This window comes from Rhinopithecus roxellana, chromosome 8 (assembly GCF_007565055.1).
Source record: "Rhinopithecus roxellana isolate Shanxi Qingling chromosome 8, ASM756505v1, whole genome shotgun sequence".
Taxonomy (NCBI): domain Eukaryota; kingdom Metazoa; phylum Chordata; class Mammalia; order Primates; family Cercopithecidae; genus Rhinopithecus; species Rhinopithecus roxellana.
Genome location: NC_044556.1, coordinates 41,886,561 through 41,901,401, shown reverse-complemented (window position 1 = coordinate 41,901,401; position 14,841 = coordinate 41,886,561). Strand labels below are relative to the sequence as shown.

Genomic DNA, 14,841 nt, shown 5'->3' with positions numbered 1-14,841 from the left:
CAAGACCAGCCTGGCCAACATGGTGAAACCCCGTCTCCACTAAAAATACAAAAATTAGCCAGGTGTGATGGCGGGTGCCTGTAATTCCAGCTATTCTGGAGGCTGAGGCACGAGAATCGCTTGAATCCGGGAGGCGGAGTTTGCAGTGAGCCGAGATGGTGCCACTGCACTCCAGCCTGGGCAACAGAGTGAGACTGTGTCTAAAAAATAAATAAATAAATAAATAAATAAATAAATAAATAAATAAATAAACAAACAAATAAATGAAAATAAAAATTAGCCAGTCATGGTGTCTCCCGCCTGTAGTCCCAGCTACTCGGGAGGCTGAGGCAGGAGGATCACCTGAGCCTGGGGAGGTCGAGGCTGTAGCGACCCGTGATCGTGCCACTGCACTCCAGGCGACAGAGTGAGACTCTGTCTCAAAAAATAAATAAACAAATAAAAAAAAAAAGAAAAGAAAATGAGAAGGAGAAGTAGTTACTCTACAGAAGGAATTGAGAAGTGGTCAGAAAGGCAAATTGGAAGAGAAATAATATAATCTGAGAATAACTATATTAAAGTCAGGGAGTGAGCAAAGTGGTTCACACCTTTAGTCCCAGTTACTCAGGAAACTGAGGTGGGAAGATTGCTTTGAGGCTGCAGTGGGTCATGATCACACCACTGCACTCCAGCTTGAGCAACAGAGCAAGACCCTGACTCTAGAATGAGTAAATAAATAAAGTCAGGAAATATTAGAGAGGAGTTGGATGAAGGATAGTCAGATGGAGGTTAGATTAGATAACCAGACATAGTTTAGAGAAGTTCTCTGGAATAGAAGATGAAGGGCAATCAATGAAGGAGTTGGGGAGAGAGAAGTAAAGATTTCACTTCCTTCTCCTGGAACATTTTCTTAGGTTATTAATTTATTCAACAAGCATTTACTGAATGTCCACTATGTGTCCAGCATTGTGCCAGGTGCAAGGTTCCTGTTTCTCAGAGTTTCACAATCTAACAGGAGAGACAAACCTGTAAATAAATAATGAGACCACGCTCACGCCTGTAATCCTAGCACTTTGGGAAGCCAAGGCAGGAAGATCACTTGAGCTCAGGAGTTCAAAACCAGCTCGGGCAACATAGTGTGACCTCATCTCTTAAAATAATAATAACAATGGTAGCCCTGTGACATGAGCTGCTCAAAACAGTGGTGCCCTAGCTGCTGTAAAAAAGCTCTAGAATAGGCCAGGCGCGGTGGCTCAAGCCTGTAACCCCAGCACTTTGGGAGGCCGAGACGGGCGGATCACAAGGTCAGGAGATCGAGACCATCCTGGCTAACACGGTGAAACCCCATCTCTACTAAAAAATACAAAAAACTAGCCGGGCGATGTGGCGGGCGCCTGTGGTCCCAGCTACTCGGGAGGCTGAGGCAGGAGAATGGCATAAACCTGGAAGGCGGAGCTTGCAGTGAGCTGAGATCCGGCCACTGCACTCCAGCCTGGGCTACAGAGGGAGGCTCCATCTCAAAAAAAAAAAAAAAAAAAAAAAAAAAAAAAAAAAAAAAAAAGCTCTAGAATAGACCCTATCTGGGGAAAGGAGAGATGGAAATGTGTTTCTAGGTTTCCTAGAGAAGGTGAGATCTGAACCAAGTGTTTGAAAGTGAATTGGAGGAGAATACCAGGCAGAGAAAATATTTGCAAAAGCATAGAGACAAGGCAGCACAAAATCTTTCAGCATGATTGGGGCTCTGGCTTTCACGAGGGGGACGGTCAGAGGACAGACTGTTGAAACTAGGTCCAAATTTTTGGGGCCTGGTACACCATGCTAAGGAGCTTAAATGTACCCCGGTAAGAAGATGGGAAAGCCTGATGGACTTCAAGCAAGTGACATAGCCATAGTTGGATTTTAGGAAAGTAACTGGCAGGGAATGGAAGAAAAATTGGCTTGGAAGAAGTCGAAGACTCTTTTAGAGGTTTCGAAGTAATTTAGGTGAAAAAATGCTAAGGGCTTGAAATGAGGCAGTGGCAATAAGAATTGGAGATGAAGGGAAGAATTGGAAATGTAGGGAAGAATCTGAGATATTTAGGAGTTTATAGCACTTCGCATAGCGCTGCAATTTACCTGTCTGTCCTTGGGCACAGATGAGCAGTGGCTTTATGGCTAGGCCTTTGTTTTTGTTTTGTTTTGTGTTGTTTTCCATTACTACATGGAGATGCTAAGAGTGGGACTTTTGTATCCACTCAATGACAGGCAGAGTTGCACTTGGTGAAGGCTGGCAGAATGAATTAGGGAATTAAATACTTGGGGAAGCAGTTCGGAGGAGACCAAAAAGACAAGAATATGCCTAGGAGAGTGTTGAGAGAAGACAGAAGCAGGACAGAAGTCCCTGGGCGAGAGTGGGGAAGAATCCCAAAAGCCATTTCCACTTCTTCCATTGGTCCCAAATCCCTCGAGCTACATACCCGCGTCCGATTTTCCCGCCACTTCAGGAGGCTCCTCCTCCCTGGCTCTCAGTGGATGAAAGGCTAATACTAGGCCACGCCTCTCCCTGGCTCAGGCTGTGCTCCCCGCCTACCTTGCTAAGCCACGCCCGTCTCGGAGTTCCTCCAGGATCCCGGCTTCCCAGCCCCGCCCGGTCTTCGCGCTGCCCTCGCCAGGGGGCGCCGCGCAGCCAGCCCGCCGCCCGCCAGTCTAGCGCACACCCCCTCCGCCCCGCGCGCCGGCGGTTCCGAGCCTACGACGCCTCCGCTGGAACCCGCGGGGCTGCGCCGACTCCCACTCTGGAGGGGTTGGGGGTACCTGATGGCCACATAGGGCTCTAGGAGGCCGAGCGTGTAAGCGGGGTGGGTGCCATGGAGGCGGAGCAGCGGCCGGCTGCGGGGGCCAGCGACGGGGCGACCCCTGGGCTGGAGGCGGTGCCTCCCGTTGCTCCCCGGCCTGCGACCGCGGCCTCAGGTCCGATCCCCGGATCTGAGTCTGAGCCTAAGAGGAGGCACCTTGGGACGCTGCTCCAACCTACGGTCAACAAGTTCTCCCTTCGGGTGTTCGGCAGCCACAAAGCAGTGGAAATCGAGCAGGAGAGAGTGAAGTCAGCGGGGGCCTGGATCATCCACCCTTACAGCGACTTCCGGTATTGGGGTCTCGGCCGGGAGGGCAGGGTACATCAATCCCACCCTCGCGGGCAGCGACACCGGGACCCGGCCCGCACCACCCTCCACGGTCACTTCATTTCCAGCCCAGGGTTCCCTTGGTGGGGCGGGAGAGTCACTTCCTCCAATCTAGCCTGGGAATTCCTGGGCGGGTATCCCCTGCCGGAGGTCCTCTGTGCCTTGGCAAGCTGGGGGCACCAGAAGGGGCAAGCAGACATCAGGGGATCTCCAGAGACCTGGATTTCCTCTTTCAGGAACCTGGGACCCCAACCGGACCACAGGAACTACCGGAGTTTGGGACCCCTGCCTCCTCCAGTCCTGCTTGCTGGAGATCTGGGAAATTATATTCTAAGTATCGGGGCCAGTCTGAGGGAGAAGCCGAGCTCTGCTATCTCTTCCCCACACCTCCTCCTTAGCACCTGCCTAGTTCAGCATGACTATCAGGAAAAAATAGGGACGCTGAAGGGGGCGAGGGTCAAGACCGCAGCTCTGGTCGCTGTCCCTAGTGCTGAAAGCGGGGGCGGCGGGGCGGGGCCAAGACTCAGTGATTGAGGCGGCAAAGCAGGGACAGGACCACCACCCAGGTGACTCCCCGAGAAGGGACAGAGGGTGGGGGTGGGGCCATTTCACAGTCTCCGTCAGGCTGTACCTCTACATCAAGGTCGCTAGGGGAGGACAGCAGCCCTGTCCTTGGGGGGAAATGAAGGACGGCTCTTGGATGAGGCAGGGATGTGTGCAAAGCACCTAACCTGGGGAACGAAAGAAGCAGAGAGGAAGAGGTGTGAATCTGGAGCCTGGAAATACAGTTGTAGACCCAGACATTATCTTGAATCCACATATGTACACACTCCCTCTATGTCCCTCTTCCTCCCATTGTTCCTTTCACTCCTGTCTTTGCTGCCTCGTTCCCACCCAGCCAGTGTGCCTTTTCTAGTCTCCTGTGGATCTCACTCCCTTCCCTCAGTTCACTCGCAGACGGATCCCCAGAAGCCTGGTATCCCTCTGATTGTGCTTCTCCATTCTCTCTACTACATCACCTGCCAGGCTTGTGACCAACCTCTGAGTCAGGCTGTGAAGATGCTTTCATGGCTAGGCGAACCCTCTTTCCCTCCCCCTCTTATTGTCTCACAATACAGGATTTCTCCTCAGCAGCCCAGCAGAGAAAAGAAAAGTGGTCAAGGGTTTTTGTTTATTGAAAACATACAGTCTAAGGGGCTTCCCAGAGACCAGGACTTGAGGAAGCTTCTTTCAGGGCTGAAAATTGATTTTGCAGTCCAAGTCAGAAGGGGCTAGCTAGCTCCTGAGTTGACACTGGGATTAGGTGTGTCCTAGAATTAAAATCACCACAGGTAACTGAATCCCTGAGATTATCCTGTGACATTCTCTGAATGAGGGCTTCACACAGTTCCCTCTTGACCTCTTCTTTCCACGGTGTCTGTCACAGCAGTGTCACTCACCCCTGCCCATGCCTCTGCCTGTGCTCAGCTAGAGTCCCAGTGGACACAGGGAGGCCAGAGGAGGAAAGACATGCAGAACTCAAGCCTTGCTGCTTCATGATCTCCTGTGGAGCTTCTCTGTGTGTGCAGCCCTGTCTGAGGTTCTGTGGAGGGGAAAGGGCATCCCTGGAAAGCTCAATTCAGAGGAAGGCAGGATAGACCACCCCACCCTGGGACATGGATGAGCAAACCCCAGCAGAGGAACAGGATCTGTGGGTCCAACTGTGTTGGAGAAGAGGAATGGGGTGGAGAAGGCTGGGGAGGGCATGAGGTCCTAGACTAGAATGGGCAGATAACCGGAGATGGGAGAAGCAGCAGCCTTTTCAGAAATCTGGGGACAAAGAGTGAGTGAGTCATAACACCAACTAGTGCCTGTACCACACTGTCACGTCTATTGTCTCTACGAAAATGTTTTCAACAATACTGTGAGATTAGCACGGGGTACTTTAACTTTTTTTTTTTAACCTTAAAAATATTTAGCAATGGTGAGGTAAACGATATATAATAGGGATATATATGTATATGGAAGAGTAATTTTATTTATTTATTTTTATATTTAGTTATTTTGAGAAGGAGTGTCGCTCTGTCACCCAGGCTGGAGTGCAATGGCACAATTTTGGCTCACTGCAACCTCTGCCTCCCAGGTTCAAGCGATTCTCCTGCATCAGCCTCCTGAGTAGCTGGGATTACAGGCGCATGCCACCACGCTTAGCTAATTTTTGTATTTTTAGTAGAGGTGGGGTTTCACCATTTTGTCCATGCTGGTCTCAAACTCTTGACCTCGTGATCCACCCACCTCAGCCTTCCAAAGTGCTGGGATTACAGGCGTGAGCCACAACACTGGCCACTTTTTATTTGTTTAAGACAGAGTCTCACTCTTGCCCAGGCTAGAGGGCAGTGGCGTGGTTTCGGCTCACTGCAACCTCCACTCCCAGGTTCAGGCAATTCTCCTGCCTTGACCTCCTGAGTATCTGGGATTGGGATTACAGGTGTGTGCCACCACACCCGGCTAATTATTATTATTATTATTTTTTTTTGAGACAGAGTTTCACTCTTGTTGCCCAGGCTGGAGTGCAATGGTGTAATCTCAGCTCATGGCAACTTCGACCTACCAGGTTCAAGTGATTCTCCTGCCTCAGTCTCCCCAGTAGCTGGGATCACAGGCATGCACCACTACGCCCGGCTAATTTTGTATTTTTAGTAGAGATGGGGTTTCTCCATGTTGGTCAGGCTGGTCTCGAACTCCCAACATAATCAGGTGATCCTCCCGCCTTTGCCTTCCAAAGTGCTGGGATTACAGATGTGAGCCACTGCCCCCAGGGCCTGGCTAATTTTTATTTTTATTTTTTATTTATTTATTTTTTTGAGATGAAGTCTCTCTCTGTCACCCAGGCTGGAGTGCAGTGGTGTGATCTCTGCTCACTGCAACCTCCACCTCCTGGGTTCCAGTGATTCTCCTGCCTCAGCCTCCTGAGTAGCTGGGACTACAGGTGTGTGCCACCACGCCCAGCTAATTTTTATATTTTTCATAGAGATGGGGTTTCACCATGTTGGCCAGGATGGTCTTGATCTCTTGACCTCATGATCCACTCGTCTTGGCCTCCCAAAGTGCTGGGATTTTTTTTTTTTTGAGACAGAGTCTCGCTCTTGTCACCCAGGTTGGAGTGCAGTGGTGTGATCTCAGCTCACTGCAACCTCTGCCTCCTTGGATTTTGCCATTCTCCTGCCTCAGCCTCCCTAGTAGCTGGTATTACAGGCTCCCGCCACCATGCCCAGCTAATTTTTGTACTTTTAGTAGAGACGGGATTTTGTGATGTTGGCCAGATTGGTCTCAAACTCCTGACCTCAGGTGATCCGACAGCCTCGGCCTCCCAAAGTGCTGGGATTACAGTCATGAGCCACCGGGCCCGGCCTAATTTTTAATTATTTGTAGAGATAGGATCTCACTATGTTGCCCAGGCTAGTCTTGAACTCCTGGACTCAAGTGATCCCACTTTGGCCTCCCAAAGTGCTGGGGTTACAAGCGTGAGCCATAGCTTTCCTTTTGAGACAGGGTCTCGCTCTGTCAGTCAGACTAGAGTACACCTCAGCCTCCTGAGTAGCCGGGACTGTAGGTGCACACCACCATGCCTGGCTAATTTTTTTATTTGTTGTTGAGATGAGGTCTCACTATGTTGTCCAGGCTGTTTCTTGCTTCTTTTGCTCAACATTGCATTTTTGAAATTCATCCATAGAACTGAATGTAGCTGTAATTGGGTAATTTCATAGCTGTATGGTATGCCAGCCCATAAATAGTGTATTTATCTACTTATCTATCTACATTTTTCTACACAAGGGTATGTGCATTGTTCTCAAATTTAATGCTGCTGTAAACATTCCTATGTGTATCTCCTGGAGCACATGTTTCCCTTGGAGGTGTCTATACCTAGGAATGGAATTGCTGAGTTGCAGGGAATGCAAATGTTTAACTTCAATAGATAAATATTTTCCCAAATGGTGGTCCCAACTTATACTCCCGGCAGCTGTGAACAGTCATTCTGTTACTGTGTATCTTTGACCATTCTTGGCCATGTCAGCCTATCTTCTGTCAGTCTAGTGGCTGGTGAAATATCCTCACGGTCTTACCCCTCATCTCACTCCCACCTTAGGTTTTACTGGGACCTGATCATGCTGCTGCTGATGGTGGGGAACCTCATCGTCCTGCCTGTGGGTATCACCTTCTTCAAGGAGGAGAACTCCCCGCCTTGGATCGTCTTCAACGTATTGTCTGATACTTTCTTCCTACTGGATCTGGTGCTCAACTTCCGAACGGGCATCGTGGTGGAGGAGGGTGCTGAGATCCTGCTAGCACCGCGGGCCATCCGCACGCGCTACCTGCGCACCTGGTTCCTGGTTGACCTCATCTCTTCTATCCCCGTGGATTACATCTTCCTGGTGGTGGAGCTGGAGCCACGGTTGGACGCTGAGGTCTACAAAACGGCACGGGCCCTACGCATCGTTCGCTTCACCAAGATCCTAAGCCTGCTGCGGCTGCTCCGCCTCTCCCGCCTCATCCGCTATATACACCAGTGGGAGGAGGTGGGGCGTGGAGGTGCCGGGGGGGGGGGGGGGGGGGGGGGGGGGGGGGGGGCGGGGTGGTGCTGGCAGACTCCTCTAGGAAGATGCTATGGGTGGGGCTCCTGGTGACCTTATAGGGTGGGGAAGATGGGTGGGGCTTCCGTGGGTGAGCTCTCTCCAGAATTGGTGGGGGAGAAGCAGGAACAGAATGAGGATTCAGGGGATGGGGCCTGGGGTGAAGATGGTGGCACAGGAGGGTGGAGCACAGCTGCCAGACACACTCTAGAGTTAGCCGGATGCTGGTGGAGGATGAGGTGTGGAAGAAGCTGCAGCTTCAGCTTCAGAGCAGCAGAATTTAGTGGTTCAGACTGTGGGCTCTGCAGTCTCATTGTCTTTGGTCAGATCCCAGTTTTATTGTTTACTATAGGAGACTTGATTTTCGGTTCTATAAAATGAGAGTGTTAAATACACTTGCCTGTGATGAGGCTGTTAGAATTAAAGGAGTTAATACATGCAAATCACTTAGAAAGGTGTCTAGCACATACTAAGTTCTCAGTGAAGCCACTATTATGTATTATTACGACTGGAAAGGAGAGGGCTGCTGGCATTAATTCTTACGCATATGCTCTGGAGACATTACACTGTGAAATGCCCTCTCTCTTTTCTAGGCTACACCTGGGCAGCTTGTGCAATAGATTTGTTTGATTCTCTGCTGTGACACTTACTATGTGGTTCTGGGCACATGACTGACCTCAGCTTTCCTATCCATAAGATGAGAGAAATAAGAAACTGCTTTGTATTAGCTATACATGTGTGCCACAAAACTCCATACAAATGAATAATAGTTGCATTTTTTAATTCATGGGGGCTGGGGTTGGGGAGTAGTTCAGAGAGAGAATTTGCCAGGCTGGGAATGGAGGAGGACAAGCAGGGAGGGGTTCCTGTCCACAGCAGCTCCTCCTTGGACTCCTCAGATCTTTCACATGACCTATGACCTGGCCAGTGCTGTGGTTCGCATCTTCAACCTCATTGGGATGATGCTGCTGCTATGTCACTGGGATGGCTGTCTGCAGTTCCTGGTGCCCATGCTGCAGGACTTCCCTCCCGACTGCTGGGTCTCCATCAACCACATGGTGGTGAGAAGTCCCCACAGCTCTGCCTTTCCTGGGCCTTCTTAGGGCTCTTCTGCCCGAGTAGCAGGGATGGCACAGGGAGCAGGAGGTGGGAGATGATCACGACAGAAAATAGGAGTGAGGAGGTGGGGAGGAGGGAGGAAAGGGGAAGGAGACCCAGAAGAAGTGCTCATGTGTTGGAGGGAGCAGGCAACTAAGGGTACCTAGGCAGAAGCTGAGGCCCCCAAGTTGCAGTAGAGGACCCTTTTGCCTCAGGGCCCCCAGAACCAAACTTTAGTGCCTGCCAGGAGGAAGGCCTGCAGTAGAAGGGGGCAGACAGAAAGACCAAAAGAGGAAGAAGGGCAGGCGGAGAATGAGGCTCCAAGGGGCCCATGCCCAGCTCTGCAATACACTCTGCCCCCCAGAACCACTCGTGGGGCCGCCAATATTCCCATGCCCTGTTCAAGGCCATGAGCCACATGCTGTGCATTGGATATGGGCAGCAGGCACCTGTAGGCATGCCCGACGTCTGGCTCACCATGCTCAGCATGATCGTGGGTGCCACATGCTACGCCATGTTCATCGGCCACGCCACGGCACTCATCCAGTCCCTGGACTCTTCCCGGCGTCAGTACCAGGAGAAGGTCAGCAGGGACAGGAGAGGGAGGTGTGGCATGGAGGGGTGTTGGAGACTGGGTAGCCTGACTTGAGGCCCATTCTGATGTGTGCCCCTGTTGCATCTCTGTTTCCTTTCCTGCCCTGTGTCCATTTGTTCCCTGCCCCTGCGTGTACCTTTTCCTTGTTTGAACCTATGCCTGTGCTTGGCCCCTCCACTGTCCATGCCTGGGTTTTCCTATGACTGTGCTCTGTGTCTTCCTGCTACCCACCATTATCCATATTGCTCTGTGGCCCTGTGTATCCATGTCTGGTTCCATGTTTCACCCCTTTGAGTTTGACCTGTGTCTCTGACCTCCCACACACACACCCCACTGTTCTGGCCCCAAATCTCTCCCTGTGTCCTCTTGCCCCTGGCAATGGGCTGGCCCTCCAGTATAAGCAGGTGGAGCAGTACATGTCCTTCCACAAGCTGCCAGCAGACACACGGCAGCGCATCCACGAGTACTATGAGCACCGCTACCAGGGCAAGATGTTCGACGAGGAAAGCATCCTGGGCGAGCTGAGCGAGCCGCTTCGGGAGGTGGGGCTGGGTTGGGCCTGGAAGGGGGACTCGTCAGGGACCTGGAGTGCTGTCTGGTGGTAGGGGCTATTGGTCAGCAGGTGCTCCTATAGGGAATGAGGCCTGCAGAGGGCCCTGTGGGAGGCCAGGTATCTGGGGGGCTTTCAGGGGCTAGGGTCTTTCTTGAAGGTCCTTTGCAGGTGAAGTATACATGAGGAGGGACTATAGGGATCTCTGTTTTCGGGGGATGGTCCCACAAGGGCTCATGGGAAAGATCTGAAGGCAGGAGCTTAGGGATGGTCCCAGGTCCACTGATGCATCCCCATCCTTTGGCAGAATATGACCCCAGGGGTGGGGTTTCTGGAAGCAGATGAGCTTGGTGGGATCATCTCAGATCACGGGGCACAGCCTGCCTGACAGGCCCCTCCCCTGTCCAGGAGATCATTAACTTCACCTGTCGGGGCCTGGTGGCCCACATGCCGCTGTTTGCCCACGCCGACCCCAGCTTCGTCACTGCAGTACTCACCAAGCTGCGCTTTGAGGTCTTCCAGCCGGGGGACCTCGTGGTGCGTGAGGGCTCCGTGGGGAGGAAGATGTACTTCATCCAGCATGGGTTGCTCAGTGTGCTGGCCCGCGGCGCCCGGGACACACGCCTCACCGATGGATCCTACTTTGGGGGTCAGCAGGCCTCAGGGAGGGTGGCAGGGTCACGAGCAGACAGTGGAGAGGGCAACTGCTCCTGGGCTCAGGATCCCTGCCTGGGTACGCTGCAGAATCACAGAGCTCCAGCCCCTCCCCAGGCCTACTGAGTGAGAATCTCTGGGCTGGGGTCTGGAGCTCTGCAGTTTTTTTTGTTTTGTTTTGTTTTTTTGTTTGTTTGTTTGTTTGAGGCGGAGTCTCACACTGTTGCCCAGGCTGGAGTGCAGTGGTGCAGTCTCGGCTCACTGCAAGCTCTGCCTCCCAGGTTCACGCCATTCTCCTGCCTCAGACTCCTGAGTAGCTGGGACTACAGGCGCCCACCACCATGCCTGGCTAATTTTTTGTATTTTTAGTAGAGACGGGGTTTCACCATATTAGCCAAGATGGTCTTGATCTCCTGACCTCATGATCTGCCCACCTCGGCCTCCCAAAGTGCTGGGATTACAGGCGTGAGCCACCGCGCCTAGCTTGAGCTCTGTAGTTTTTAAAAGCTTCCCAGGAGATTCTAATGCACAGCCAGGTTGCAAACTACTGGGCTAGAGGGCCTTTTAGAACCCTTAGGCAGTGAAATCCAAGGAGCCTATGAGATGAGGGAAAGGCGGGAGTGAAGCATGGCTGTCCTGGAGCATAAGCTTTATGGAGCTGCCTGGCAGTGTGATTCAGGGACCCAGCCTGTGGCATAGGGGCAGTTCAGCCAGCCACTGCCCAAAGTGACCGGAAGCTCATATAATCTCTCAGCCCCCAACCACCCACTATCCCCATCACATTGCACTTTGCTCTTTGACACTGCTTTTCTCCTTCAGGGCTGTCCTCAGTGTTTATTCAAGGGGGTAGGAGGGGTAGGTACACTGAGTTGCCCAGGTCTACCTCTTGGGTTAGAGTAGTCGGGGAGGGGTGGGAGTTAAAGTGGAGTGGAATCACTGGGAATCTAGGGCCAGCAAGACCTGTCTGGTCGTCAGCCTTCATTTGAAGAGAGTGGGAAGGACAGGGAGCAGTAACCCAGTAATTGTGGGAGTCTGGAGAAAGACAATGCTTGGGGTGTTTAGGGACCCTGGGGCAGGGAGGTAATAGATAATCAATGGTTTCTCCCACGTCTAGGGAGGAGCCTTAGAAAGTGGAGTCCACTGCTACAGGCTCAGTAAGAGGAGTTCCAGGGACAAGGACGGGGTTCTGAAGCTTCCTCCCAATTTCTGCAGAGATCTGCCTGCTAACTAGGGGCCGGCGCACAGCCAGTGTTCGGGCTGACACCTACTGCCGCCTCTACTCACTCAGTGTGGACCATTTCAACGCTGTGCTCGAGGAGTTCCCCATGATGCGCCGGGCCTTTGAGACCGTGGCCATGGATCGGCTGCGCCGCATAGGTGAGACCTGTCCACCTATCTGCTCTGGGTCCAGGCTGTGCCCTCACCCCATCTCCAAAGCAAGGAGCCCAGGCTTTAGGGCTCCAGGATCATATCCCAATCAATTCAGTCCCAACAAATGCTCCCTAACAGGCCTTTCAGCACTGTGGCCCACTGTCCCTATCCCTCAGCCTGTCCTACCTAGGAGAGATAGCATCCCAAGTCTCCATGTCCTGAGTCCTCCTTCCCCTGAGTACCAGTCCTCTGACCCTCGCTGTCTCTGATACATACCGTCTTCCTCCAACCCCCATCTCCACCCGCATAGCCCCATTGCCATACTACTGACTCCCATCCCCTACCCTCAACCCCACCCCATCCTGATACCCTCATACTCTTTGATATCCAACCTCCATCTTGGATTCCTTCCCTATCCTTAACTTCTCCCTCCTGGGACAACTTTTAGGCAAGAAGAATTCCATACTGCAGCGGAAGCGCTCCGAGCCAAGTCCAGGCAGCAGTGGTGGCATCATGGAGCAGCACTTGGTGCAACATGACAGAGACATGGCTCGCGGTGTTCGGGGTCTGGCCCCGAGCACAGGAGCTCGGCTCAGTGGAAAGCCAGTACTGTGGGAGCCACTGGTACATGCGCCCCTTCAGGCAGCTGCTGTTACCTCCAATGTGGCCATTGCCCTGACTCACCAGCGGGGCCCTCTGCCCCTCTCCCCTGACTCTCCAGCCACCCTCCTTGCTCGCTCTGCTCGGCGCTCAGCAGGGTCTCCAGCTTCCCCGCTGGTGCCCGTCCGAGCTGGCCCGTGGGCATCCACCTCCCGCCTGCCCGCCCCACCTGCCCGAACCCTGCATGCCAGCCTGTCCCGGGCAGGGTGCTCCCAGGTCTCCCTGCTGGGTCCCCCTCCAGGAGGAGGTGGACGGCGGCTAGGACCTCGAGGCCGCCCACTGTCAGCCTCCCAACCCTCTCTGCCTCAGCGGGCAACAGGCGATGGCTCTCCTGGGCGTAAGGGATCAGGAAGTGAGCGGCTGCCTCCCTCAGGGCTCCTGGCCAAGCCTCCAAGGACAGCCCAGCCCCCCAGGCCACCAGTGCCTGAGCCAGCCACCCCCCGGGGTCTCCAGCTTTCTGCCAACATGTAAAATCCTTGAGTACATCCAGCCTTAGTTCTTGGGGTGCAGTAGTATGTACCCTAGGGCAAATGCCTCTTGGGGAAGGCCATGGGGACCTGAAACATTGCCCCATGGAAATGTCGACCCTGTGCGGACATTCCCCATACTGCCATGAAGACGGTCTCAGCTCAAGAATCCTGTAGCTTGTCCCATCATAATCCATTCACCCATTCATCATGTGTACTGAGCAGCTACCATGTTCAAGGTAATATGCCAGGCGCTGTATATCTCCACTGCCAAGTAGAAGTGACTCAAAACCCTCTGACAAGAATATTCCCCTGGTTATGGTCCTGCCAGGTGCAGGCCCAGGCCCATGACCCCACCTTTACTAACCACAAGTACTTGCCACTGCCATCACTGCCAAGTAACTAGATGTCTCTGTTTCCCTGCCGATGATCCTGCAGGTTCTGCCCGGCCTGGTTATCTTCCTGTTCCTGTAGCATAGCCAGGCACTGCCAATCACCTGCGCCCCCATTGCTGCCAGCAGATGTCTTGAGTCCTGAGTGTGGGTATCCACCTTTACCCACTCACTGCCACCTGTGGACACTCCGTGTCTACCCCCTGAGTGGGAACACACTTCTAAGTTCCCTGCAGTCTGTGTCCTGTGGTAGACCGTCTTTTTGTAAACTGGGAGGTGCCTCTCCCCTGTACCCTCTGCCCCAGTCATGTCCCCCTAAAAGTTAAGGAGTAGTTGGCACCTCCTTATTAATATGCCAGCCTAGATCCCCGCTGGTGGAGGGGCAAATGGCTGAATCCTTGTGAGATATTTTTTTCTTTGCTTGTTTATTTATTCATTTATTTAATTGTATTTATTTATTTACTAATTTTATGTGTTACCAATTCATTTTGTTTACCCATTCCTTTATCCATCCCTCCCCTCCTTTTCAGGTAAGGAGACAGGAGGAGTGGGAGGAGGCAGGTCCTCTCCAAGCCAGCCTCTGTGGTCCTTTCCCAAACCCATCAGCGCAATACTTGAACCTTCTCCCAGGTAGGGGCAGGAGGAGCCACATGAGAGAGGGAGAAGGACTGTGTTTACCTTTAGAGTTTTGTTTTGTTTTTTTCCTTCTGAGTTTGCTGTTGGTGCAGGAGTAAGGGAAAGGCCCAAGGTATCCAAACCTGGGGAAGGGCAGGCCAGCCAGCACCTCTGCCTTCTCAGGGACAAGAGTAGTCCTTTACCACACTCACTCTGTCTGTCCCCTCTGCTACTCTACAGCATTAGAGACTGTGGGGCCAGGACCCCAAGTCTCCTTTCCTTCTGGGTGGGGAGTTCTGGGGTTGTTGGTGTGTGGGAGAAGTTTTATAATTGCTTCCAAACAGCTGGGTTTAAATATAAAATAGACACACTCATTTTTGGCTCTTGGTTTGTGTGTGGGAACAAAGTGAGTGGGAAGGAATTTCTGGGTGCAGAAGGAAGCAGCCGGGGATTTGACCAAGCAAGGTATCAGGCGGGCATGAGAGCAGCCAGGACAGTGGTCTACAAGCCCAGCACAGAGGTTGTGAAGACAGTGACAAAATCAGCTGCCCAGCCCTCCCTTCTCCCCAGCATCCATCCCACCCAGTTTCCCTCAAAGCGTGGACTATCATGTCACTGTTAGTCACCATGAAAGGGTAGCTTGCCCTGGCACGAGATGCCCAGATTATCATGAGGGCCACATATGAGAA

General features: G+C 52.6%; 1 protein-coding gene across 1 annotated transcript; it reads left to right on the top strand.

Annotated features, from left to right (window-relative positions):
• Nucleotides 1–2,656: 2,656 nt before the first annotated feature.
• On the top strand, nucleotides 2,657–14,415 carry HCN3 (hyperpolarization activated cyclic nucleotide gated potassium channel 3). Its single transcript, XM_010359665.2, has 8 exons — nucleotides 2,657–3,103; nucleotides 7,267–7,696; nucleotides 8,650–8,811; nucleotides 9,213–9,431; nucleotides 9,839–9,985; nucleotides 10,402–10,642; nucleotides 11,860–12,024; nucleotides 12,467–14,415. Exons 1-8 carry the CDS (start codon nucleotides 2,826–2,828, stop codon nucleotides 13,147–13,149), a joined length of 2,325 nt encoding a protein of 774 aa, XP_010357967.1. The 5' UTR covers nucleotides 2,657–2,825; the 3' UTR covers nucleotides 13,150–14,415.
• The last annotated feature ends 426 nt before the right edge of the window (nucleotides 14,416–14,841 follow it).